The following is a 24,097-nucleotide window of genomic DNA, read 5'->3' as shown; positions in this document are numbered from 1 at the left end:
AAGTGTGACTACTTTTGGAACACAACAAAAACTTGTAGATGTTTAGAGATTTATAAATTGTTATATGCATGCTGACAAGGCTCCTTTATAAATGGCTAGCATCTATTTAATGTGTACCTCTGTCTCTTCAGGTAATAAAGATGATGAGTTTAGGATGCCTTATCTCAGCCATCAGCAGCTTCCTGCTGGAATTCTTCCCATGGTCCCAGAGGTTGCACAAGCTGTAGGAGCCAATCAAGGACACCACACCAAAGAGTTCAACAGGGCAGCCCCTAATCCTGCCAAGGCTACAGTAACAGCCATGATTGCTAGAGAGCTGTTATATGGTGGTACATCTCCTACTGCTGAGACCATATTGAAGAATAACAACTCATCAGGCTATGTACCCCACGGACCACTCACTAGGCCCTCTGAACAATTGGACTATCTTTCCAGTGTTCAGGGAATCCAGGTAAATGTTCAATCTGAGGTATATCTGGAAAAATATTATATAGGGTTTACCATACTAGATTAGATCATTATTTAATAAAATTCTGTCTGCCAATTGCTTCTGATTTTAAGAGTACTTAAGTTGCCCTCAGCTTCCTATTAATATTTCTCTTCAGATGGAAAATCTTTTCAATTTTAGAGTTTTAGTATTTGAAATATGCATTTCTTTTGATGTGTGTTCTACCTTAATTCAGTGCTACTACAAAGTCTATTTTTAAGAAATGGAATTAAGTTCCATTTTGTAAAGTATTTCCTTAATGTGAGAATATACAGCCGACCAATATTGGCTGATCTAAATTTTATGTTTCTGAAAAAGCCCTGGGTACTTTGACACTTGCTGTAGGCTACAAATTATTCATCTTCCATATTCTCTTTAATCTGAATTTACATTTCAATTACTGCATTGCATTAATACACAAATAATTTAATGGATAAATTCTATTATGAAGAATTTAAAATGGCAAGTATCGATGGAATAAAGACAGCAACAATAACTTTTATACAGCACCTTTCGTCTAGGAGCTCTTAGATGTGTTCACGAACTATTACAGGTTCAAAGTTAGGTTTCAGAATAAATGGTTTTACTAGTTTTTATAAGAATCATTGCTCAATTAGAGTGAACATGGTTTCTTGGTGAGGGCACATACTACAGTGTCTGGAATACATTTACTCTTTTCACAGTTCATTGAGAATAACTGAAGCATTTTTCTCTTTTTCCTCAGGTGGAATACAAAGACTTTCCAAAAAATAACAAGAACGAGTTTGTATCTCTTATAAACTGTTCCTCTCAGCCACCACTGATCAGCCATGGAATTGGAAAGGATGTAGAATCTTGCCATGATATGGTATGATGACTATCATTGATATACTATCTTCTTTGGTCTGCATTGAGCAAGGGGTGCAATTGATCATCATTTCACAGCCAAATATCTATGCTGTGTAATTGTCTGGTTAATTTTTGTCTGACATGTTGCAAGCCTCAGAAGCACTTAAATTGATTTATCCTATACTGATGATGTACTTAAGATGTAGAATTGACATTTAAAATGCTAAATACACGCTCACCATTTTGGCCTATAAAAATGAACTTGCTTTCTTATCTTGCTGTGATTAGTTAGCTTACATGATCATTTAGTAAAGAAAATGTATAAAATGAACTTTCAGAACATAAATACCTATTGAACAATGGTTCTTTACAAAAGGATGAATCTCCTAGACTGTAAACTTTGAGGGAGGGACCTCGTCTTTGTACCAGTTTGAAAAGTGCTTATATTGTTGGTAACCTGCCTCTAGTCTATTACAACTTGGAAAAAGTTTGTCATTCCTGGGCTGTTCAATGGTGAATTGTGTTCTAACTGACAGCCTCAGACTGTTAGCATGGCAGCTTTTTAACTCATATATATTTTTGTGTGATTTAAATTCTATTTTTTATCTTTATACTTGGATTCTTTATAGTGGTTTTATAATTTTTTTAAAAAATTTCTAGAGATTTCTTTTTAACCTGTCTTATGTCTTCACTTTGAAGTATTCATAGATATCTACCCATCTTGTTCAAAGAATGTATAAAGATTAGGCATACAAACAGATGTAACAGGAAAAGCTGTAAATTTGGGGAAGAAACTTTGAGACCAGCCTTACGAAATAATTTTGTCTCTTGCACATGTTCATATATTTATCTTTAATTGATGCCTATTACATAACTAACTTTTAAGGTTAATATTAAACCAAAAATAATTGTTTAAAAAAAGAGAATAGTCCAAGCCTGATCCTAATCAAATTACTGTGAAATCTTTTTCAGTTCAGCCCAGAAGATATGACCTGTTTGTCACATAGTGACAAAATACGCATAGTCTGTTAAATAGTAATCACACCATACCTATATTTGTATCGATATTTTAACCATCTGTGCCTAGTGTCAATATGGTTAGAAATAAAGAATTGGTAATGGCCTCTTTTAATGACACGAGTATCAGGCCAGTGGTGGTGGTCATGTTTGGCACTGCTGGATCCATTGTCCCATCCACTAAGAACAAATGCAGTAGGAAACCCAAAGCCACAGCATCCTGCTATTGTATAGTGCTACAAGATGCTCTTAGAAGTTAAAACCTTCATCCTTCCTCACTACTAACTACACTGAAGGGGAAAAAATTGACTTGGCTTTACTTTGATACCCAGTTTCAGGTTGGCCTTTAGTCCTGTTTTCCCCAAATTAACTAAAAGAAATGACACATTAAAAACCCTAAAAAGAACAGGAGTGCTTGTGGCACCTTAGAGACTAACAAATTTATTAGAGCATAAGCTTTCGTGGACTACAGCCCACTTCTTCGGATGCATATAGGGTGAAATAAATATAGGATATATATATACAGAGAGCATGAACATTAAAAACCCTAAATGTTGTCTCTTTTCTTTAGGCTGCACTGAACATTTTAAAGTTGCTGTCTGAGTTGGACCAACAAAGTACAGAGATGCCACGACAAGGAAATGGACCAATGTCTGTGTGAGTGAAAGAAATTAATTCTGGCCAATATTTTTCCCTTGCAGTAAAGTAAAAGCAGCTGTGACCTTTTAAGGACAGTCTTACCTCAGGCAAATAAAATGTTGTAAGGCTGGTTGGTTTGTTTGTTTTTGGGTTTTTTGGCCAGGATAGTTAAAATAGGGTTACCATTCGTCCGGATTTACCCGGACATGTCCTCCTTTTTGTGCTAAAAATAGCGTCCGGGGGGAATTTGTAAAGCACTCACAATGTCCGGGATTTCCCCCCGCAGAGCAGAGCGAGCGGCTGGGAGGGCTGCAGGGAAGTCCCGGGCTGGACTCAGGAGCAGCTGTAGAGGAGCTGGAGCCGCCCTGCATTCTGAGTTGGCCTCTCCTGCAACCCGGTCCGGCAGCACTGTGCAGGGCCAGACCGGGTTTTGTTGTGCAGGGCCAGGGACCGGGTTTTGTTGTGCTGGGGAGCGCAGCCACGTGTCCGGCTCGGCTGCACAGAGCCCAACACCCTGTTCTGAGCAGCAGGGTAAGGGGGACCGGGGGCAGGAAGGTTCTGGAGGTGGCAGTCAAGAAACGGGGGGGGGGGCTTTTTGGGGGGAGTGGAGAAAGTTTTGGGCAGTCAGGGTACAGGTAGGGGGTAGGGTCCTGGGGGGCAGTTGGGGGGGGTCTTAGGAGGGGGCAGTCAGGGGACAAGGAGCAGGGGGGGGAGTGTTTGGGAGTTCTGGGGGGGGCTGTCAGGTGGCAGGGGTGGGGAGATGGATCGGAGCAGTCAGGGGACAGGGAGCAGAGGGGTTTAGATGGGTTGGGAGTTCTGGGGGGGGCTGTCAAGGGGGCAGGAGTGGGGAGAGGGATCGGAGCAGTCAGGGGACAGGGAGCAGAGAGGTTTAGATGGGTTGGGAGTTCTGGGGGGGGCTGTCAGGGGGCAGGAGTGCGGAGAGGGATCGGAGCAGTCAGGGGACAGGGAGCAGAGAGGTTTAGATGGGTTGGGAGTTCTGGGGGGGGGCTGTCAGGGGGCAGGAGTGGGGAGAGGGATCGGAGCAGTCAGGGGACAGGGAGCAGAGGGGTTTAGATGGGTTGGGAGTTCTGGGGGGGGGCTGTCAGGGAGTGGGGAGTGGTTGGATGGGGCGTGGGAGTCCCAGGGGTCTGTCTGGGGGTGGGGGTGTGGATAAGGGTTGGGGCAGTCAGGGGACAAGAGGCAGGGAGGCTTAGATAGGGAGTGGAGTCCTGGGGGGCAGTTAGGGGCAGGGGTCCCAGGAGGGGGCAGTCAGGGGACAAGGAACGGGGGGAGGGTTGGGGGTTCTGGGGGGGGCGGGAAGTGGGAGGGGCAGGGGCGGGGCTAGGGCGGGGCTCCTCCCGTCCTCTTTTTTTCTTGCTGAAATATGGTAACCCTAGTTAAAATATCAAACTATATCATCTTGGTAAAGGCGAGAGAGCAAGTTTTATGACTAAGCTTGGACATTTTTATGACAGGCCAAAGAAAAGTTATTGGGCTCAATACAGGGGTAATTGAGTGAAATGTCATGACTCGTGATATATACAGGTAGTCTAACTAGATCATCTGATTGTCTCTCTTGGTCTTCTGCTCCATGAATCTATTACTCTTTCCCACTTGCTTTAACAAATGTTTAGTAGTTCCTTTTTTCAGAAAGTCTTCTAAATATGGAACCATAAACAGAATATCCAGGTTAGGCAGCTGTCATCTGAATTGTCACCCTTCTGGAACTGTAAATGAATTGCCTTTGCTGATCAAAGTAACGTTCTTTTGCAAGAAGTTTGAGCTAATTAAATTGTGGCACTGGCAGCACACTTTCTGTCAATTTAGAAAAAACATTACGGTTCACGTGAATTATTTTTTTCATGTGAATATAAAATCCTCTGTGTCAAGACAGTTAAAGTTAGTGAAAATAGCATTACAGGAGGATCCTCTGAGTAACATGGTGTTTCTCATTTCTAGATGTGTGAAACAAGAAATGGAAAGTGACCCTCTCCTCAAACCGGCTAACTCAAACACTTTGGGACAAACACTGGACAGCACTGCCTGAAAAGGCTTTTGACTGGACCCAAACCTGAAAGCACCAGAGAAAATCAAATGCTTCCTATTAATGTAACCTAACTGTTTTAGAGTGCTACAGTCTTTCCAACCTACTGTAGTATCTAAATCATAACCGTTGCTTTTTCTTCAAAGTGATAAATTTTTAGTTTCATGATACTGTTTTGATTGAAATGACACTATAAATTTTTCATTTAAAAGTTTCTTAATTGTATCTAGAACAATAGCACAGTTTAGAAACTTTGTCTTCTGAGACTGATGTTATCTGTGAACTAACTTGGGAAGATCATATCCATGTATGTGGTTATTTTGTTTTTATTGAAATAGCAAAGTTTCATTGGAAACAAATTGTGTGCCCTCCATTTAATAATAAAAAAAAAGTCAAGGACTTTGGCAAACTTAACTTAATTCTCAAAACGGTTGTATGAATTAAACATTTTAGGAATTTTAAACTTTGATTTTTGATTAATTTCTAGTTTTCTTGAGGGGGATGGCGGACTTGAATGCAACAGGAGTTTAAATCTCTGATCTATGTTTTAAAGATTGTGTGTGTGTGTGTGTATATATATATATATATATATAGTGGCACACAACTCACTACATTACAGGATATGATCTCAATGTAGTGCATATAAAACTGCAGATTGATTTTCCTTGAGTGCTTTATACTGTTTAATTACATCTCCATGTAGGGCTGAAAAAAATTACCTATGTTTATATATAAACTGTGTTGCTTTTGATGTTGTGTTATTGCGCACAATTCTGTGCGCAATAAGTTTTTTGCATATGGTCCAGGTAAAGCACGATAGCCTTGCAAGTTAAGTACTGCTTCAGTTCATTGTTTACGCTGGAATTTTTTCTCCCCATGGAATGTAAGTAAAACGTAGTGTTTGTCTCAAATAAATGGTAATACTAAAAAATTTTTGGTTAATTTATTCTTGTATGCCATTACTGGGGCTCCTTTTTGATAGGATTTGTAATGCTTGTGATATAGTATGGGCTGTAATGTAAAACTATGAAGTAACTGTACAATGGTTAATCAATAACCTATAAATAACTACTTTTTAGTAATGTGGAGGTTGTGACAAACTGGCTAGGTCAAGGAAATTCAAAAGTAATATGGGTACACTCTGTCTTTGGTGCCACAATGTCTAGCTTAAAGACATTAATGGGAGTCTTACAAAATTATAACATGATTTTGAAAAGCAACATGGCATAGCAGATTGAAATGATATCAATACTTAGATCTCTACTTTTAAGTTTTCTTGCTTGCTTGTAATTTGTGTCATAATCTTAGCTTTGCACAGAGTAATTTTTTGGGGGTACTACTTAAACACCCAAAACCTTCCCTCTAGCAGCAAGAATTGGCACCATAGACTGACACACAACAGTGTAACATTTGGATGTGAACTACCTTAAATGTATATTTAACTGGTAACCTGTAGCAGCTCTTCCTAAATATCTACATGCAGTATGTGAAGTAAATGTTCTTCTGAAAAGCAGTTACTGCACATGCTGTTTATTCAAAGTTAAATGTCTCGGCCATATTAAACCTTACTTTGTTCACATTATTAAGCAATTGGGCCATACTAACTGCTTACCAAATTTTTATTAAATCAAAGTTGTTTTTGATCATTATAAGTGCAAAAAGCATTGTAAAGTTTTTTTACATTTGTAGAACTAAAATGCTGTACATTTAAAAATTAAAAAAAAAAAGACTTGCTAGGCTGAGACTCTGTATTGCAAATTCTTACAACCAGCTTAGAAATTCCCTGGAAAATCGTTTATAATGGAAAACCTGAATGATGGTGCAGGTGGTCACCATAAGTCTCTCTTCTGCAGTTGGTTAACTCTCTTCTCACTAAGCTGAACCGGACAGCCAACAGTTCTGGCTGTCTTGGCTTGTGTAGCTGTTGAGGTATTACAGTGCTCCACGTGAACTTTTAACAAAACTGCATAAAAATATCAGATGTCTATACTATCAAATACCTAATCCATTCCTAGAGGCACTAGCACCATAGTTGTATGTAGTACATTAGACACAGGATAAGGTCCCTGGCCCAAGTAGCCTGGAGTCAAAGCCAGATAACAGGACATCAAATTATTGGGGAGGTGGATGGTAGGTGGGGCCAAGAATGTGCAAAAGGAGAGCTGTTGTGTTTTTTTTGTTTTTTTTTTTTCCCCCCACCTGGAGCTGTACTCACTTGAGCTGCTTTGTTACGTTATTGCTTGGGTTTTATGTTCTATTTAGTCTACTCTTGATGCAGGGTAGGATAGGACAAGTGTATAATAAATACCCAGCTTTTATATAGCATTTTCTATTAGTAGATCTCAGTGCTTTACAAAGGAGGCCATATAATATCCCCATTTTACAGATGGAGAAACTGAGGTGCTTGGCAGTGAAGTGACTTGCCCAACATCACCCAGCAGGCTAGTAGCAGACCTGAAAATAGAACCCAAGTTTTCTGAATCCCTGTTCAGTATCCTCTAGGCAACACTGCTTTTGACTTTTCTCTATGCTAAACTCCTATTGCTTTGATCCTCTTAGATCCCTAAAAACATGTGTGCACATGACTAAAATGTACAGTGTTCACCACTGGCCAAACTCCTCCCATTGAAGTAAAAATCCCATTGCAAGTCTATAATCCTGGTAAGTCTTATTTTTGCTAATGAGCCTCATATAAGCAGACTGCAAGATTTATAGTTCTAAAAACATGCCTTTGCATCAGACTCTTGGCTTAATTGGTTTTAGTAATTTTTTCATGCAATGGGAGATTGACACAGTGGAACCAGTCCAGGAGCCTTTTCTGCTCTCATTAATCAAACAGTCTAGCAAATGGATAATCTTCCTGGGTTTATCCTTTTGTCTTAAGTTTAGGGTTACTGACTAACAATATCAGTGTCCCAGAACCCAACGAACGTTCAACAAGGGGATAAGCTTTGCAGACCAAAAAATAATGCAATTTAGTCATACAGTAGAACCTCAGAGTTACAAACATCTCGGGAATGGAGGTTGTTCATAACTCTGAAATGTGCGTAACTCTGAACAAAACCTTATGGTGGTTCTTTCAAAAGTTTACAGCTGAACATTGACTTAATACAGCTTTGAAACTTCACTATGCAGAAGAAAAATGCTGCTTTCCCTTTATTTTTTAGTAGTTTACGTTTAACACTACTGTACTGTATTTGCTTTTTTTAGTCTCTGCAGCTGCCTGATTGTGTACTTCAGTTCCAAATAAGGTGTGTGCTGCTGGTCAGATCTTAACGTTGGCGTTCATAACTGAGGTTCTATTGTACTGGGTGTGCCTTTCAAATCGTGACTGAGTGTAAGGAAAATCTAACATTTAAAATATCTAGTCCTGTTCTATCCATCAGTCTCGGAACAATTACACTAACAGCAGTTGAGACAGTGATATTTCTTTTCAGTCTTTGCTTTCTCTCACATAGTAGTAATGGCATTTGTATAGCACTTTACATGTTCTTAGTACTGTACAGACACTAATCCTCACAACATCCCTGTGAGGAAGGTGAGAAAGTTCAATTTACACCAACTTTCAGCATTGAAATCAAAACACACACTTAAGGCAAGCTTCACAGTGAGTCTGCTAACATTTATAAATGGCATCTGTGTTTCATACTCTAATCCACAGCACTGGTTTGCCTCCTGTGCAGTGGAACTGAGACGACCTATCTGCTCAGCTGTGTCTCTTCCTCTTGTCCCCAAGTGGTCTGCCTTGAGCTGAGGCAAGCACTCCCTCTTCAGCCATTGCCTTTAGGCACAAATCCTACAAACTACTGGGATGGGAGCAGCTTTAGATTAGGGTCCCTTCCTCCAAACTTCAGAGCAGACCAGTGATGTCTGGAACAGTCAGCTCTCCCTGCCTCACAGCAGCAGGGTGTGGCACATCTAAACAAATGTTCCACCTGTGAAGTCTGTCCAGGAAGCAACTAAAACAGAATTGTCTAGTCTGTTCCCAGGGAAAGGGACTGTCTCGGAGATGGGAGGATCTTCCCCTGACACAGCATCTATCCACATCACAAAACAAGCATGTATTTACCAGACACGTAGCTTTAACTAACAAGGACCCTGGGTCCCAATTAGACTAAGATATTCTTATAAAGTCCTAAAATGAGCATTCAAGCAGCCATCCTGTAAGATTATCCCAGCTTTCTAATGGAATATCCGCACAACCAAGGGGATACAGCTGATGAAAAACAAGGTGGGGGGGAAATGATTTTTTTTTTTTAATTTTCCTGTTTCTCATAACTTAAAATTCAAAAGTCATCCAGCTCCACAAGGGGATTCTTTCCCATGCCCCTTAATCATATCCCCAGCTGAGAACATACAGCATAAAACTTCCCATCCAAAAGGAGCTAAGGGAAGCATGTCTGAAAATACATGACCCCTCCCCCTCTTTATAGTGTGGTGGCCAAGAAGTCTAGAAAACAATTTAAAAAAAGAAAAAATTCCTGGAAGGACTTCTATTCTCCTCATCTCCTTGCCATCTCCTGGGACTTTGGGACAAAATACTACTCCAGCTTGTGGAGCAAAGTTGAAGACCTGATCTCTTCCTGCTGTAATGCATAAAGACTAAAGGATGGGATTTTCAGAAGTGCCTATGTGCAGTGAAGGAACCAAGCATCAAGTGCTGATGCATGTATTTATATCCTTCATCTAGCCCTCCCCCTTGTGTGTAGTAGCTATTACATAAATGCTTGGTGTTGTCAGAATTCTCCTGAAAGCCTGTAGACATAGACCAAAAGATAAAGTATGGATCAAAATAAGATGCTACCTTAAGTGTTTCTACATTGAAGTGAGTTTATTCACCAGGTTTTCCCAGTTGAGTTTAGATTAAGAAAGTGTTCCAGAAGCTGTTAATAAATCCGTGCAAGTACCAATCTTTATCTTCCTGTTGCTACGAGATGGCATTTCTCTTCCCTTTGTCTAATGAATGGATGCATGCACTTATCAATACCCAAAAACTTGTGAACAAGAACTTGAACATCCCATGGAAGGAGGCTGGAAATAAAGTTTCAGTAATTAGGAAAAGATGTTAATTTTCTCAGATCATTATTCAATTAATTCTTTTAGGGCCTTGATTCAATCTGTGGACTAGATCTAAATAATGTATTGAAAAGTGAACAAAACTTACCTAAGAGGATATCTATGCTACCTTCTCCATCCAAAAAAAGAAAAAAATCTTGTATGTTACTAATACTATTCTAAAATACTAAAATTGTATAAGATTATGGTGGAAAAGCTATAACATATTAAACAATCCATCTTCTCCCTGTCAGATCTCAGAACATATTCCCCAAATTGCTAATAGATATGTTGAACATTAAATGTAATGTAGCTGACAATCTGAAGAAGCCTTTGACAGAGTATCTTACCTCCATGGTCTTTGCTATTTCAAACATAAGATGTAGGTGTAGTGTCTTGCATATTTAAAACAATCTTTTTTGCAGTGGAAAGAACATGGTTTCCGAAGTAGCAGACCCCGGCCCTATGTAAGGCCAAGAACCTTCTGATACACTTTTCTATTAAATCTGAATGTTCTAGCCATTTTGGGACAGTCCGATAACACTACAGCCAATTATTTCACTTTTAAGTGCATCTTGAAACAGTACCAACAAAATGAATTTACGCAGCTGCAATTCCCTGAGTGGAAATACTTACTGTTTTAAAACTACTGCAAAGTACATTACTCTGGGGATACATATTATGGGCTGATTATTCAGTATTCCTTTCATTGCTATCTTCACACAGTCATCTGGTTTTAATGGAGAGAGAAGAGCAGCCAGCTCTCGCCTAGAAAAACAATTGGTAAATGTTTCATTAAGAGAGAAATCAGTAATTTGGGGAAAATTAGATTCTGTATAACCCTTCTGAAACCCCCACTGCATAAAGGAAAAGTGTCAACCCTTTCCTTTTAAACCATATTAGGTAGAGCCAGGGGAGTTCATAAACCAAGGTGTCTAACCTGTTCTAATTACAGTAAAAGCTGTGTTATCCTGCACTTTATCAACCAGAAAGCTCTTTTAACCGGCATTTCTGATATCTCCCAATACAAATCTTCAGTCTAGTAACCGGGACTAGTATACTGCCCAGGAGGTTATGCAATTGCACATTCTGCACTCTATTTTTATGCAGAAGAGGCAGAAGACACATAAGCTGATATCAGGGGTTTATTCAAAAAAGCCACTTTCAGGGTGTATCAGAATCCTTACAGATTCAGCCCAATCTCCTACACTGCCTACATCTACAATGATGATTGAGGTTGATAATGATGACTGATGCACTGCAAGATCCGGAAGTGCCTTCTGAATCACCAAAGATTAAATTATGTTCAGTATAGTTTTAGTGAAGTGTATTTTTAGTGATCTGGGTGAACGCCATGCACTGCCCATAGTGATATGTAGTGTCCTAAGATAACCTACTGTATAGAAAATTTTACCTGTATACACCTAAGTGCTTCAAGAAACCAACCACTCTGCAGTGCAGTACTACTACTGGATTGGTGAGTACCTGTATACCATTTTATACTTTATTCATTTGATTGTATTCTAATTCTTTGAAAATTGGTATTCCAGGGGTCAGTATAACTCTTAGCTAACTAGAATTTTTGACTAACAGGCAGCCCCCCACCCATTCCCCCAACATGCCCAATAAAGCTTTGACTGTATTAGCTCAGATACCACCCTTGTTGGTGATGTACAACGTCAAGTGCTCCTGGCTTAAATGAATTTTAAACAATTCTGGCTCCTGGTGAGGATTACTAGCAATAATTGCGGAGTTCTTTATCTTATGCTAACATCAAAGGTAACTGTCATTTTTAAGGATCAGAGGGGTAGCCGTGTTAGTCTGGATCTGTAAAAAGCAACACAGTCCTGTGGCACCTTTAAGACTAACAGAGGTGTTGGAGCATAAGCTTTCGTGGCATTCACCCATGAAAGCTTATGCTCCAATATATCTGTTAGTCTTAAAGGTGCCACAGGACTCTGTCATTTTTAGTGAGCCTTTCAATGTGTGTAGTAATGCTAGTTCCATTCCAAGTGTTGTAGGTGCTGACTCTCAACTAGAACAGTGTCATGTGATCTCTTTTTCTAAAGCATTGCTTCTGCAGACCAACTCTGCACTGTTCTGGGAGTCTGGCTTCATTCCGGCAAGAAAGAGAGTAGCCTGATTTTACCTAAGGTGATGCACCCTGACAAACTGGGCCAAAGGTAGGAGTTGATTGCAACTCTCTCAATTGCAATGCCATTGATTTTTTTTTTTTTTAATGGAATTGTGCTACATGCTGAATCTGGTCCTTTTGTAAGCTGTTTATCCAAAGTCAGCTTAGTTTTAATTTAATGACCAACATTAAGCACAGTGCACATTTGTGAGTAGTGCTCCATAGTCATGACTATAGGTTTACTATCTGAGGTCTGGTCTACACCTGAATCTTAGATTGACCTAGCTATGTCGCTCAGGGGGGTGAGATATTCACCCCCCGAGATAGATTCATAGACTTTAAGGTCAGAAGGGACCATTGTGATCATTTAGTCTGACCTCCTGCACATGGCAGGCCACAGAACCTCACCACTTCTGAAATAGACCCCTAACTTCTGGCTCAGTTACTGAAGTCCTCAAATCATGGTTTAAAGACTTCAAGTTACAGAAAAATCACCATTTACACTACTTTAAACCTGCAAGTGACCCATGATATGCAATTAAGCTGCCCTAAGCCCTGGGATAGACACCACTAGGTTGGCAGAAGAATTCTTCCATCACCCTAGCTACTGCTTCTTGAGATAGTGGATACTACAGTGACTGAAAAACCCCTTCCATCATGGTAACAAGTGTCTTACACGACAGTGGATTAGCTGCACCTGTACCACTATAGCGCTTGTAGTGCAGACAAGCCATACGTGAGGGTCTCGTACCCGAGCTGTAGTTTTTGTTTTGAACATCTCCACATTAGTTGAGTTCTGGTCTACTGGGAGCTCGTTCTCTTTGGACAGATGAATTGGGAGCTCAGCATTAAAATTCAGTTATACGTGAGTGTGGCTGCAGAGGGGAAGCCTACCTCCAGCCCCAAACCCTGCAAAACACACCTAAAAGGTATGTCACCTTTTGGCTTATGACATTACTTCGGAGGGGAGGGGGAGGAAATACTATATACCCTGTGGTGTTTCATCACCTGGAATTTTTTATTCTCATATCCTGCGATATTCAGGCCCAATCCCCCTGGTCAGAGAATCATGCACTCTTTGCAAATTCTATACAGGCTACTTCATTAATAGAAATCTTTGTACAAAATTAGTACCTGGCACCCAGGGGCCTCCAAGTGCTTTGCAATTAATGCTCCTGTGATTGTGAAAATAGGTAAACTTGAAGCTAAGTGACTTGTCCAAGATCTCAAAGTGGTAGAGTCAGTAATACAAGAAGCGCATCCTGTCTGCTGGTCCTGTGCTATAATGTGGATCTGATCTTATAAATGGAGAAATCTATTTCAGTATAGGGTTCCTCCCTCTCTGACAGGAAGGTACTCTTTATTTTCATGTGAGTGTATCATTATCCAGTAGGTTCACTCTAGTTTGAAGTGTTTTGTTAATGAGGGAACATGTGAGTATTGACAGCTCCTGCAATTTAGAATTGCCAAAGTTTGCTACAATTTTCCCCTGGTTTCTTGGTCATGTCCAATCATTCTAGATCCATTTCTAGCCTGATTCTTCTTACATAAGCTCTCATTTGCATCCACCCCTCAGAGAAAGGATGGTTCCTATTTTCATTTTTGTAGGCAAGGATTTTACAAGTTCTCTTTACTTTTATCGAGATGCCAGCTTTACCTTCTGATTTTGCTGTCTGCCCTTTCTTAAAAAAATGTCGGTGTTATACACTAGTGATCCAAACTGCTATAATTCAGTAATATTAAGGGACAAGTACGCTAGGCTAATTAAAGGAAAGTTTAATTGCTCCATTATCTGAGCGGCTGAACCAGGGCAGAGTTGCTGCAAGGCTAACCGTTGGTGTCTGCTGATTCTAGTTGTCTATAAAGTCAGCTGGTGGTGTTCTTTCAGGTTCCCTAACAACTGAGGAACTGACCCCAGTTGCAGCTGGACAGGTGTGATATGTCTGCGAATGAGTTGAATGTAAATAGTTTTACCTGATTCTACAGCCAGTGAACATGCCTGTGTCGACAAGATAGGGGCACACTAGGGTAGTCTTCACTCCATTGATTCGCTTGGCTTTCAGCTGATGGCTAAGAGCTTCATGGAATCCAACTACTGCAAACTTGCTCGCACAGTAATCCTGCAGACAATGAGAGGCTTTGGCTAGTGGTAGGTGGGGGTAGGCTTGTTCCTCCTGGAAACACTCCCAGGTATTAGATGGCAATTGCTAGCTTAGCTACGGGAGTGCCGGAGGCTGGCTTCTCTGCACAGAGCAGGTTTGCTCATTGAACCAAAGCATTCCAGTGAACCTATGCTGAAAATAGAGACTCTTGTGACCCGCTTAGTTTTCCACATGCCACCTTTCAATATTGTTATGGATTGAATTAAAATCTTATTGAAACTGTGATGGATGTGATGCACCCTTTAAGAAACAGCTAAGAGGCCCCACCTAAAACAAGGCATAATGGAGTCTGCCCCAAAACTACCACCATGTGGGAAATTAGTGGGTGCTTAGCACGCACCTGCAGCCGGCTCCCCCACAATTCACCCAGTGACTCCTATCCGCTGGCGGCCCTGCCGATCAACTGCTCCCCCTCCTTCCCTCCCAGCACCTCCCGCCCCACCGCAATCAGCTCTTCTGCGGCATGCAGGAGGTGCTGGGGGGAGGGGGAGGAGGGGGGATATGGCGTGCTCAGGGAGGGGTGGAACTGGGCAGGAAGAGGCAGGGCCGGAGCTTGGAGGAAGAGGTGGAGTGGAGGCTGGGTCTGGGACTGGGCAGGGGTTGAGCACCCCCTGGGAAAGGAGGAAGCCGGCGCCTGTGGGCGGGGGGGTTTGACAGGGTAATGTTTAAACATGGGTGGGTGGGACAAACTGAAGTGCAGACAGAAACTGAGAACACACGGGGAGACCGAAGCACAGAAATTGAAGCAAGACGTCGTGGCTCTCGCTCTCTCCCAGTACAAGCACGGTGTATGACCCTGGAAGAAACTAGAGAGGGGACTTCTGGGTCTGGTGCTGGATAAAGAAGCTTGAGGCTGTAAACAGAGAAGCTATCCCGTTTTTCGGCTCCTCTTGTGTTAGGAGAAACAGGACTTTATACACTGCTTGATTTTTTTTTTTTTTTTTTTTTTTTTTTTTTTAAAAGCATCAAAGAAAGCACCAGATTCCAACATCAATTTCTGTTCACAGCTGGAACATCCTCTGGGCCTGAGCTTTGACTAGTTACTCAGGTCAAAAAGAGGTAACAATCTTATGAGCAAAATGATGGTCCCAAGTAAATGGGACACAAGGAGGCTGTCATATGTTTCAGTGAGTTTGGCTGTACTCAAAACATTTTTCCTTTTTACCTCTGATTTCAACTCCTTTCTGAGTCACCATATTGTTCTATAATCTCCTCCATCTTTTTGATCCAGGATAATGTCTTTCTTTGCCCCTGGATAAATGCCTTTTACTAGCAATGCCTGCTGATAAACTGCAGGTGCCAATGAGCTAAGGATGTGATCTAAAACCCCAGGGGAGTCTTTCCATTGGCTTGGATCCAACTCATAGCCAGGTTTTCATAGCACTTAGATGTGCAGTTTTGCTTGCAAAAAGTGTGCACAATTGTGAGCCTCACTTCCCCGTACAAATCAGGTCAGTGCAGACCTCAGAAATGAGGTGCATTTACACCATTGTTCTTGCTTTTTAAAATCCAACCTCTGCATTAATACTGCTCCTGTAATACTTTGGAAATGCCTAATAAATATTGTCTTTGCACTTTAAACAGATGCATAACACCCCCATATTTATAATGAAGGAAAATGATCTGTTGGTTTTTCTTAATTTCAGGGACCCCATTTTCCATCCTTTACCTTGTTTGGGCTGTCAGATTGCTTCTGACGGCCTCTCCATTAGCATCTAACATCCTATTTTTATTGTACATTCCAGGTAATTTTCTCTCTCACTTGACTTGCCCCCTCCTCAGAGCTTGAGAACATGTGTAGAGGTTTTAGCACCAATAAGCTATTGTGATAAGCAGATCTCTCCATAACCCACCCCACCCACCCCCGTTTTTAATATGGATAATAGACTGAACTCCACAACACACACACATTTGAAACATGCTGGGGAAACAAGCGGGGTGCTTGCCAAAGCTGACAATTGCTGACATATGTATGCCAGCTCTTTAACAAAGGTCATCCTAGTCTCAGGAAAACAATGCAACAAACTATGGCTGAGGTTTTCAAAGGTTTTCAAATAGAGCTAGGTGTCCAAATGCTACTAAATTTCAATGGGATTTGGGGGCCTTAGGTAATATTTGCATTTCATTCTGACTGTTCCAAAGTGCTTTAACAGGTAGAGATTCATTGTTATCTCCATCTTAAAGATGGGAAAAACAAGGTGCTGAGATTTGGGAATACAGGACCATGTGTCTAGAAATCCACAAGAAACCCCATACTGACATAACACTTTCCACGTGCCTGTGATGGAGGTAATGATTACTCTTTGCCTTTTAGCTATAAGGAAACTGAGGCTGGAAAGGATTAAGTAGCTTGTCCAAGGCCCCCCAGAATCCGTGTAAGAGGTAGTATTAGAACTCAGGAGTGCTGTGCTTGGGCCACTAACCTACACCCCTCCCTAGTGATGCCTTCTGTTTTATCAACCACATTTTTGGGGGGAGGAACACCCATGAAATTAATTACAACTGAAAAGTAAGGCTACGATTTAATCACGGGTATTTTTAGTAGAAGTCATGGACAGGTCATGGGCAAGAAACAAAAAATCACAGTACTTGACCTGTTCATGACTTGTACCATAAATACCCCTGATTGAATCAGGGGGAGGGGGGGGGCCTGCAGCACCAGCTGCTGAGGGGAGGGGGAGTGAAAGGAAAGCACACACTTTGGTGATCCATAGCTACTGACCGCCATACAAGCTGTTGCAAAGAGGCCCAAGGATCCTGCTATCGTCACAATGTGACCATGGTCCATCTCCATCATTCTTGGAAGGAAAGCCTTGACAGTCTGTATGGACAGAAGGAAGAGAGCTTATTCATGTGCACCATTCGCCTATTACACTTGCACATCTAAGAGCGTGGGTACAAAGCTCCAAAGTCTGTTTTGCTGATGCGCTGCTAGGACACACGTTTATTTCTATTCTTAGCTGCAGATTAAAAGACTCATGGCTCAACTATTACTGCAGAGAAGCAGCTTCTTTTACTCGCCCTTATTCCATTATGTGGACTAGATGATTTTTAGGCATTTGCAATTTCCTTATTCCGAATGGTCCATGTTTCTGATTTGGCAGCTGCATGGAGATTTTCCCAATGTGCAGTAAAGATGCTGACGAGTGTATTTTTATGAACATTCCACACAGCCCCTTAACAGCATTGCTGATTTCAGATGAGAGATTTTTTCATGGCTTTAAGTCAGCGATGCATGTGATTTAACATGAGGCAGCTAGGAGAGATGGGCTTGAGCTGTAAAATTACAACCTGGATTGGAACTTGACCAATGTTTGGGGGTGTTTGGCCCTGTGGTTTTGGTTTAGCTTCTTGTATTACATAGAGACCAAAGCTGCTGTTTTGATCTCCACTCCATCCAAGTTTGGGATAGTTCAGATCCAGGGTTCTGGTTCAAGCCCGTATCTAGCAGTTGACCATTTACATGCTAAACACTTAAGGATCCTGCAGAAACCAGTGTGGTCAGTTTTGGCAACTCAGACATTTTTCTTGTTTTAACAACTTTTATTTGGGCACTTGAGCAAAAGAATGACAGTCTGCCAGTACAGGGCGTTCACATTTAGAGTGTTGAAAACACATCCCTTTAATGTTCAGCTGCCAATGAAGATTTCCCAGATCGTAGAGTAGTGGCTCTCAACCTTTCCAGACTACGGTACCCCTTTCAGGAGTCTGATTTGTCTGGTGTACCCCCAAGTTTCACTTCACTTAAAAACTACTTGCTTTACAAAATCAGACCTAAAAATACAAAAGTGTCACAGCCCACTATTACTGACACATTGATGACTTTCTTCTTGTTGCCATATAATTATAAAATAAATCTATTGGAATATAAATATTGTACTTACATTTCAGTGTACAGTATATTAGAGCAGTATACCGTCATAGTATGACATTTTAGTTTGTACAGACTTCGCTAGTGCTTTTTATGGAGCCTGTTGTAAAACAAGGCAAATATCTAGATGAGTTGATGTGCATCCCCTGGAAGACCTCTGCGTTGCAGAACCACTGTTGTAGAGCTCTGAGAGTATTGGCATACTGTGGACAGCAATGAGAGCTTCAGTGTAATTCAGGCCGCCAGCAGCCTTGTAACCATCCCGTTGGCTAGAGCCTCTCTGCGCAGGCTTAGACAATAGCATGGTTCCAATGCCAGCAGCCATTCCTATCATTGCTCTCACTGGTGGGGAGACACTGGCAAGAGAACAACCACCTCTAATGTAGACAAAGCTAAAATGCTAAATGCAGATGCAGCCCAGAAGCATCTTTACCTTGTAGTGCTGTGCCAAAAGCATCCATGCCAAGAGAGTGAGCACTCTGACAACTCTCCGCTGTCCCCTGGGAGACGTGTTCTGTTGGGTAATGCACTGATAAATGACTGGATCCAGCAAAGCTTTCATAAGCTGGCTGGAAGCCAGTGAATCTCTCAGAGAGGAGCTCTGTCTGCATCCACAAGTGAAAAACAATGGGAGCTGAGGTGGCTTCTGACCATTTATTATGCACTTACAAACTTTACTCTGCCTTCATAAGGGCCCTGCTACAATCAACCCAAAGTGAGTTAAGAAACCATATTTAAACACTGCTCCAGCCAAAAAGATTTCTATGAAAATATCTGTATGTTACCCAGGGAGATTAAGTAAATCCAGCCAAAATAGCTGTGTCTCATGTGTTTGATTATCCTAGGCCCTCCCACTTTCCCTATCCTGCCAATTTAGGAAACACTGATGCCCATTTAAAGTTCCTTTTCGGTTGCACATGTGAGATGGTTTTGCTGTGTAACTTGATTAGTTTTCACTGCAATCCTCTTAAAATGTCCTTCCTCTGATTGTCTTTTCATCTTTCAGTGCTGTGAAACCAGGATTAATGGGGATCCAGACCTCATTTCCCCAAGTCCTGGCTGATAAGCTACTTTCCAGAATTAGCTGCCTGCAAACATAAGTCATACTGAACAATAATTGTTACCAGAATTTAAATAGGCATTTTTATAATATAATGTTTTGCATAACGCCTATATGTACTCAGCACTTTATCTCCATATGATCCCTCTAGATAAGGAGGTGGGTGAAACAGCATAGGTTAGGTTGTCTCTGAGAGAGTGAGCACAGAATACCTCATGTGGGTTTCTCCTCTGGCTAGCTCTCTAGAGACAATTGGTATATTTTCATATCCTAGTTCATACATCTGCAGGATGTCTTCTGCACTCTTGTCAGATTTTAAATAACATCCTTAAACCATCCACTAGGATTTCAGGACATACTTTTCTTCAGCTTGGTTTTGATGTGGCTGCTGTCACAAGAATCTCAATTATGAAACATAGGCTGATTGGTTGGTTGAAAAACCAGTGTGGCAAGTCAAATTGTGCTAAAGCTTCCTGTAACTTGGTAGATCTGAGCAACCAAATGGCTATATTTGGTTACTCAGCAGAACCAATGTTCATTTTACACAGAGAAACTGAGGCACGGAGTGGTTACGTAAGTAAGAGCTATAGAGGGAGTCGTCAGCACAATGGGATGTGAAACCCAGGACTGCTCACTTCCTAATCCTTTGTTTGTTCCAGTAGATCACTCTGCTTCTCAAAGCTCATAGATGTGAAGCCAAGACATGAATGGGGACGGTTCCTCAGCTTTCCCCCTTGCTGTGCTGTGTTGCACTATCCCTTCAAGTTGTTGATCTTAGCCTGGCCACCAGAGGAGGTTTCATTCACCAGGGAAATTCTGGGAAGCAGCTCAGCGTTCAACCTTGGAAACCACCCTGTCATGTATATGTTATCACAGGGATGGGATGGGAACACTCTGCTTGGCTGACCTTTCTAAACATGAACAGCTGCGCTTGCACTGCCCAAGCAATGCAGATTGAGAAATACCTTCGGTGTGTTTTCACAGATGCCATGTGGCCCTCTCTGTCAAAGTACTTCTGCAACAAATGGATGACCATTCAGTTCTCATGACTAAGGTGAATCTATGGATATAAAATCACTGATGCAGGCATGTCTGAGTGTGCCATTCATGAAACAGATTGTTCTCATTCGAGACAGATGCCTTTCTCTTTGGAAGAGTCATTACTTAGTGGAGAAATATTTAAAGGGATCTTATCAAGACTTCAAAGCCTGGGAAATTCAATCTGATTTAATCTTTGGCCATAAATTAACACTTTTATGTTGAGTAAAACTAATTCAAGATTTTGGTTTTATAGATTTGGAAAACAGGAATTTTTTTTTATTTGCCTGGACTCTGCTTAGGGTGAGTTTGAGAGTTTGTAATGAATGAAGCAGGGACTGTAGTTTTTTATTCTGTTTGTCCAGCAGCTAAGGGGCTCCTGGTCCAAGACTGGACTTCCTACATGTTACTATAATAAAAAAAAAATATGGAGATATACCTATCCCATAGAACTGGAAAGGGACCCTGAAAGGATAGAGACCAGGCCCCTGCCTTCACTAGCAGGACCAAGTATTGATTTTGCCCCAGATGGCCCCCTCAAGGATTGAACTTACAACCCTGGGTTTAGGAGGCTAATGCTCAAACCACTGAGCTATCCCTCCCCAATAATATAATACAGTAATACAAATAATAAATAACAACAATCCTTGGCGAGAACCCAAAATAGAAAAATCAATCCAATCCTGAACTGTGTCCCATGGGACCCTGACGTTCTGCATAGTGTAAACTGGAAAATATTTGATCATAAACCATTACGGAGTCTATTCTCACATGTAGGAAGGGTTGTGATAATTTACTGGGTTTGGATTCAATGCTCTGATTTTCTAATGTTTTGGTTCAGAAAATACGAGCATGAGAAGCTTGCCGCATTGTATCTGATCTTTCTCTCTCAATAACAAGTGCAGGATGCTTCAGAGGAAGGTATAAACCCACCACAGTGGGTACCAAACTAGTAATACTAATCAATGGGGGTTATCTCTGTTCTCTGTTGGTGACCTTATCAAGCCTTGGAGTACAATGACTGATTGCCATTGCTTTTAATTTTAGCTAGGGAATAGCTGCTCCAAATGTAATTTCATCTTGGACTAATAAAATGACAAAATGTATAACCACCTAGTCTAAAAATGAGAGAATAATATACAGACCTGAAGGAATACAGTTGCTAGTGTGATCTAGACTGGATCGGGTACAGGACTCGAATACCTGGATTCTATTCCCAGTTTTTTCATTGCATTTGTATGCCGTTGGACAAGTCACTTAACTTCTCTGAACCTTACATTTTCCCTTCTGAGATAATGATGCTCATCCAACTTTGCAAAGTGCTTTGAGATCTATTGATAACCTTGACTCAAATCTTTGGAATTTCTTGTACTGCAAATATTGAACTCCAGCAGTGAGTAGAGGGGTCTTCCCAATGAAAAGAGAATCTCAACCTGTCTCCAAAAAGGTTAAGAAGGAACTAATATTTCAAATGTTAAACTGGCTATGTGATGCCAGGACCCATTTAGAAGGCAGAGATTGTGGTAAATATCCCCCTCTGATGCTTGTCTCAACAGGATGTGTCCACTTCAAGGTCTAACTGGATGTTATGAGTTATAGAACCCTGCAAATCCATGGATATCCATTTTTGCAGAAAGTGGATCGGATGCGGATACAACCGTACAGGGCTCTAATCACCAGCACTGCCTGGCCTGTGGCATCCGGCTTGGGCAGCCTGGGTAGTGCAGCGCGATCGGGACTGGTGGTCAGTGGCTGGGGGGCACCCAGTTGCTGCACCACTTCCTGTCCAGCAGCTCGGGTCTCTTGGACAGTGACAGCGTCCCCACTGTGGGGATTGGAGTGGGTGGGGCTCCAGTGCCCCACCCCTCCACCCCATTGTGATGCAATGCCCTCCTGCTGCTATCACTTGCGAGCCCCTAGGAGCAGCATGCGATGCATTGCCCCTTCCCCTGAGCCCACCACTCTGAGCCCCTCCTTCTCCTTGAGACACCCCACTCTCCAAAGTCAGACAGTGAATTAACAGCACCCAAATACAGGGAACCCACCCTGTCCCAAATCCCTGAACAAATGAATGGGTTCTGCTCCAGCATGTCCTGAAGGGCAAGACTTTTGCCTTCAGGGATAAAGGGGTGGGTGAATTCCCAAGTAGAGGGGCCCTGCTGCATCTCCCTCCGCTCTGGACTCTATAGTTGACTTCTGTCGTTGGTCTAAAATAGGCCATATCGGTTGCCTTCAGGACGTGCTGGAGGGTGAGAAGTAAGAGTCAGTCCCAGTCACAAAGAGCAGACCCGAGGAAGAGCTTGTCTCTTTCACTAACAGAAGTTGGTCCAATAAAAAACATCCTCATCCACCTTGTCTCTAATAAAGAGCATAAATAGATAAGTGAAAGAGGCACACTGAGGTAAAGTGACTTCTCTAGGGTTAGACAGCAGGTCAGAGGCAGAGTAAGGAACTAAAACCAGCGCTTGCTTCCAAGCCTGTGCCCGACCTACAAGGGCACCCTGCCTCTCAATCATCTTATACTTGTTTTTTTGCACTAAATGACACTTACCCAGAAATGCGCATGGCAGTTAGTCTTCATGGTCCTTTCCAGAATTTCATCTGAGCACTGCAAGATTGGTTTCCCTGCTACAACCCCAGCATTATTTATCAGGACGGTGACATCTCCCACCTCCCGACGCACTCTCTCTGCAGTGTTATAGACGTCCTCTCGCTGGCTCACGTCACAGGTGTAAGCATAAGCCTTGGCCCCCAGCTTCCTCACCAGTGCCACAGTCTTTTCATTACCATCTGTGTCTATATCCCACAGGACAAGCGTCGCACCTCTTTGGGCGAGTTCTAAAGCAAAATGCCGACCCAGTCCTCTTGCACTGGCCGTACCTGTTATTAAACATATTTCATTGGTGACTCTTTTCTCGGTGGGCCTCTTTATCCACCGCATAAGGGACTGGATTATATAGCCCACAACTTTAGCTGTGAGGAGCAGAAAATCTATAAGCACACCCATTGTTTCTTTTCTTTTAAAACAGGAGCAGTCTGTGGAACGCCAATGTAGTGAAGGCCTCAGTCAGCACAGTCCAGAAAGGATATATAAGGAAATGCTGGATTAAGAGATTAGACAGGCCTGCCACCGCTACCAATAAGTGAGAGGGATCTGTACTACAATGGAGGCATTAGGAGCCTGATCCTGCAAGGTGCTAACTGCCCTCGATTCTCATTGACTTCACCAGGAATTGAGAGCACTCGGCAGCTTGCAGCAGGATCAGGCCTTAGATTTGCAGCTCAAGGATTTACTGAATGTGTAACAGTTGGGGAGCGTTTCATTTATGAAACGTTGCACAAGCTTGAACTCTCGAGTGCCACAGTTGCTGCCCTGAAACCACTGCACTGATGAGCTAAATGTCAAAGTCCTGCCTGCTTTTGAGGCAAAAACTGCCATTAGTGCAAAGTACTGGCCTGGAATGAAACAGGCACGCTGCTTTCCAGGACCCGTTACACTTTCTCTTTGCTGTCTTTGCCCAGACTCCCGCCTGGTGGTGTCAGGCCCACCTGGGCACAAGACCTGCTTGATGGGGCTTTACCAACCCAGACCCGTCCTGGTGCGTGGCTGCCTTAGAGAAGGGACAAACCAGACCCTTTAACTCCAGGCCCATCTCCTCCTCCTACAAACCGTGGGCAGGCGGTCGTGGGTTGCACAACCGCCCAGCCTTTCTGTGTCTGACTGGCCAGCGGGGAGGGAGCCCGATTAGAGAGCACCCAGAG

The 24,097-nt window shown here is 42.2% G+C and overlaps 2 protein-coding genes across 6 annotated transcripts in view; one reads left to right on the top strand and one right to left on the bottom strand.

The window, feature by feature from the left end:
- Positions 1 to 6,754, top strand: part of STAU1 (staufen double-stranded RNA binding protein 1) — a 47,122-nt gene extending 40,368 nt beyond the window's left edge. For all 5 annotated transcript variants that reach the window (XM_054044944.1, XM_054044943.1, XM_054044942.1 and 2 more), the window contains 4 exons: positions 132 to 451; positions 1,212 to 1,334; positions 2,904 to 2,989; positions 4,931 to 6,754. In XM_054044944.1, the coding sequence (XP_053900919.1) occupies positions 132 to 451; positions 1,212 to 1,334; positions 2,904 to 2,989; positions 4,931 to 5,018 (617 nt within the window). In that variant the 3' untranslated portion in view covers positions 5,019 to 6,754. The remainder of the gene's footprint in view (positions 1 to 131; positions 452 to 1,211; positions 1,335 to 2,903; positions 2,990 to 4,930) is intronic.
- A 3,174-nt stretch (positions 6,755 to 9,928) lies between these two features.
- Positions 9,929 to 23,342, bottom strand: LOC128846934 (retinol dehydrogenase 10-like). The gene is made up of 5 exons (XM_054046220.1): positions 22,887 to 23,342; positions 17,089 to 17,187; positions 14,179 to 14,324; positions 10,707 to 10,838; positions 9,929 to 10,046 (listed from the first exon to the last, which is right to left on the bottom strand). The coding sequence occupies exons 1-5, from the start codon at positions 23,340 to 23,342 to the stop codon at positions 9,929 to 9,931; spliced, it is 951 nt and encodes a 316-aa protein (XP_053902195.1).
- Positions 23,343 to 24,097: the final 755 nt, after the last annotated feature.

This window comes from Malaclemys terrapin, chromosome 12 (genome assembly GCF_027887155.1).
Source record: "Malaclemys terrapin pileata isolate rMalTer1 chromosome 12, rMalTer1.hap1, whole genome shotgun sequence".
In the NCBI taxonomy this organism is placed as follows: domain Eukaryota; kingdom Metazoa; phylum Chordata; order Testudines; family Emydidae; genus Malaclemys; species Malaclemys terrapin.
The sequence above is the reverse complement of the archived record's forward strand: the minus strand, read 5'-3'. Positions and strand labels throughout refer to the sequence as shown.

Coding starts and splice junctions, on each gene's coding strand:
- LOC128846934 (XM_054046220.1), bottom strand. CDS start 23,342: ATGGGTGTGCTTATAGATTTTCTGCTCCTCACAGCTAAAGTTGTGGGC. Junction 10,839..14,178: donor TTCACTGGCTGTAGAATCAG/GTAAAACTATTT, acceptor TTGTTTTTCTAG/GCGAGAGCTGGCTGCTCTTC. Junction 10,047..10,706: donor TTTGCAGTAGTTTTAAAACA/GTAAGTATTTCC, acceptor CTTTATTTCCAG/CCTCCTTCCATGGGATGTTC.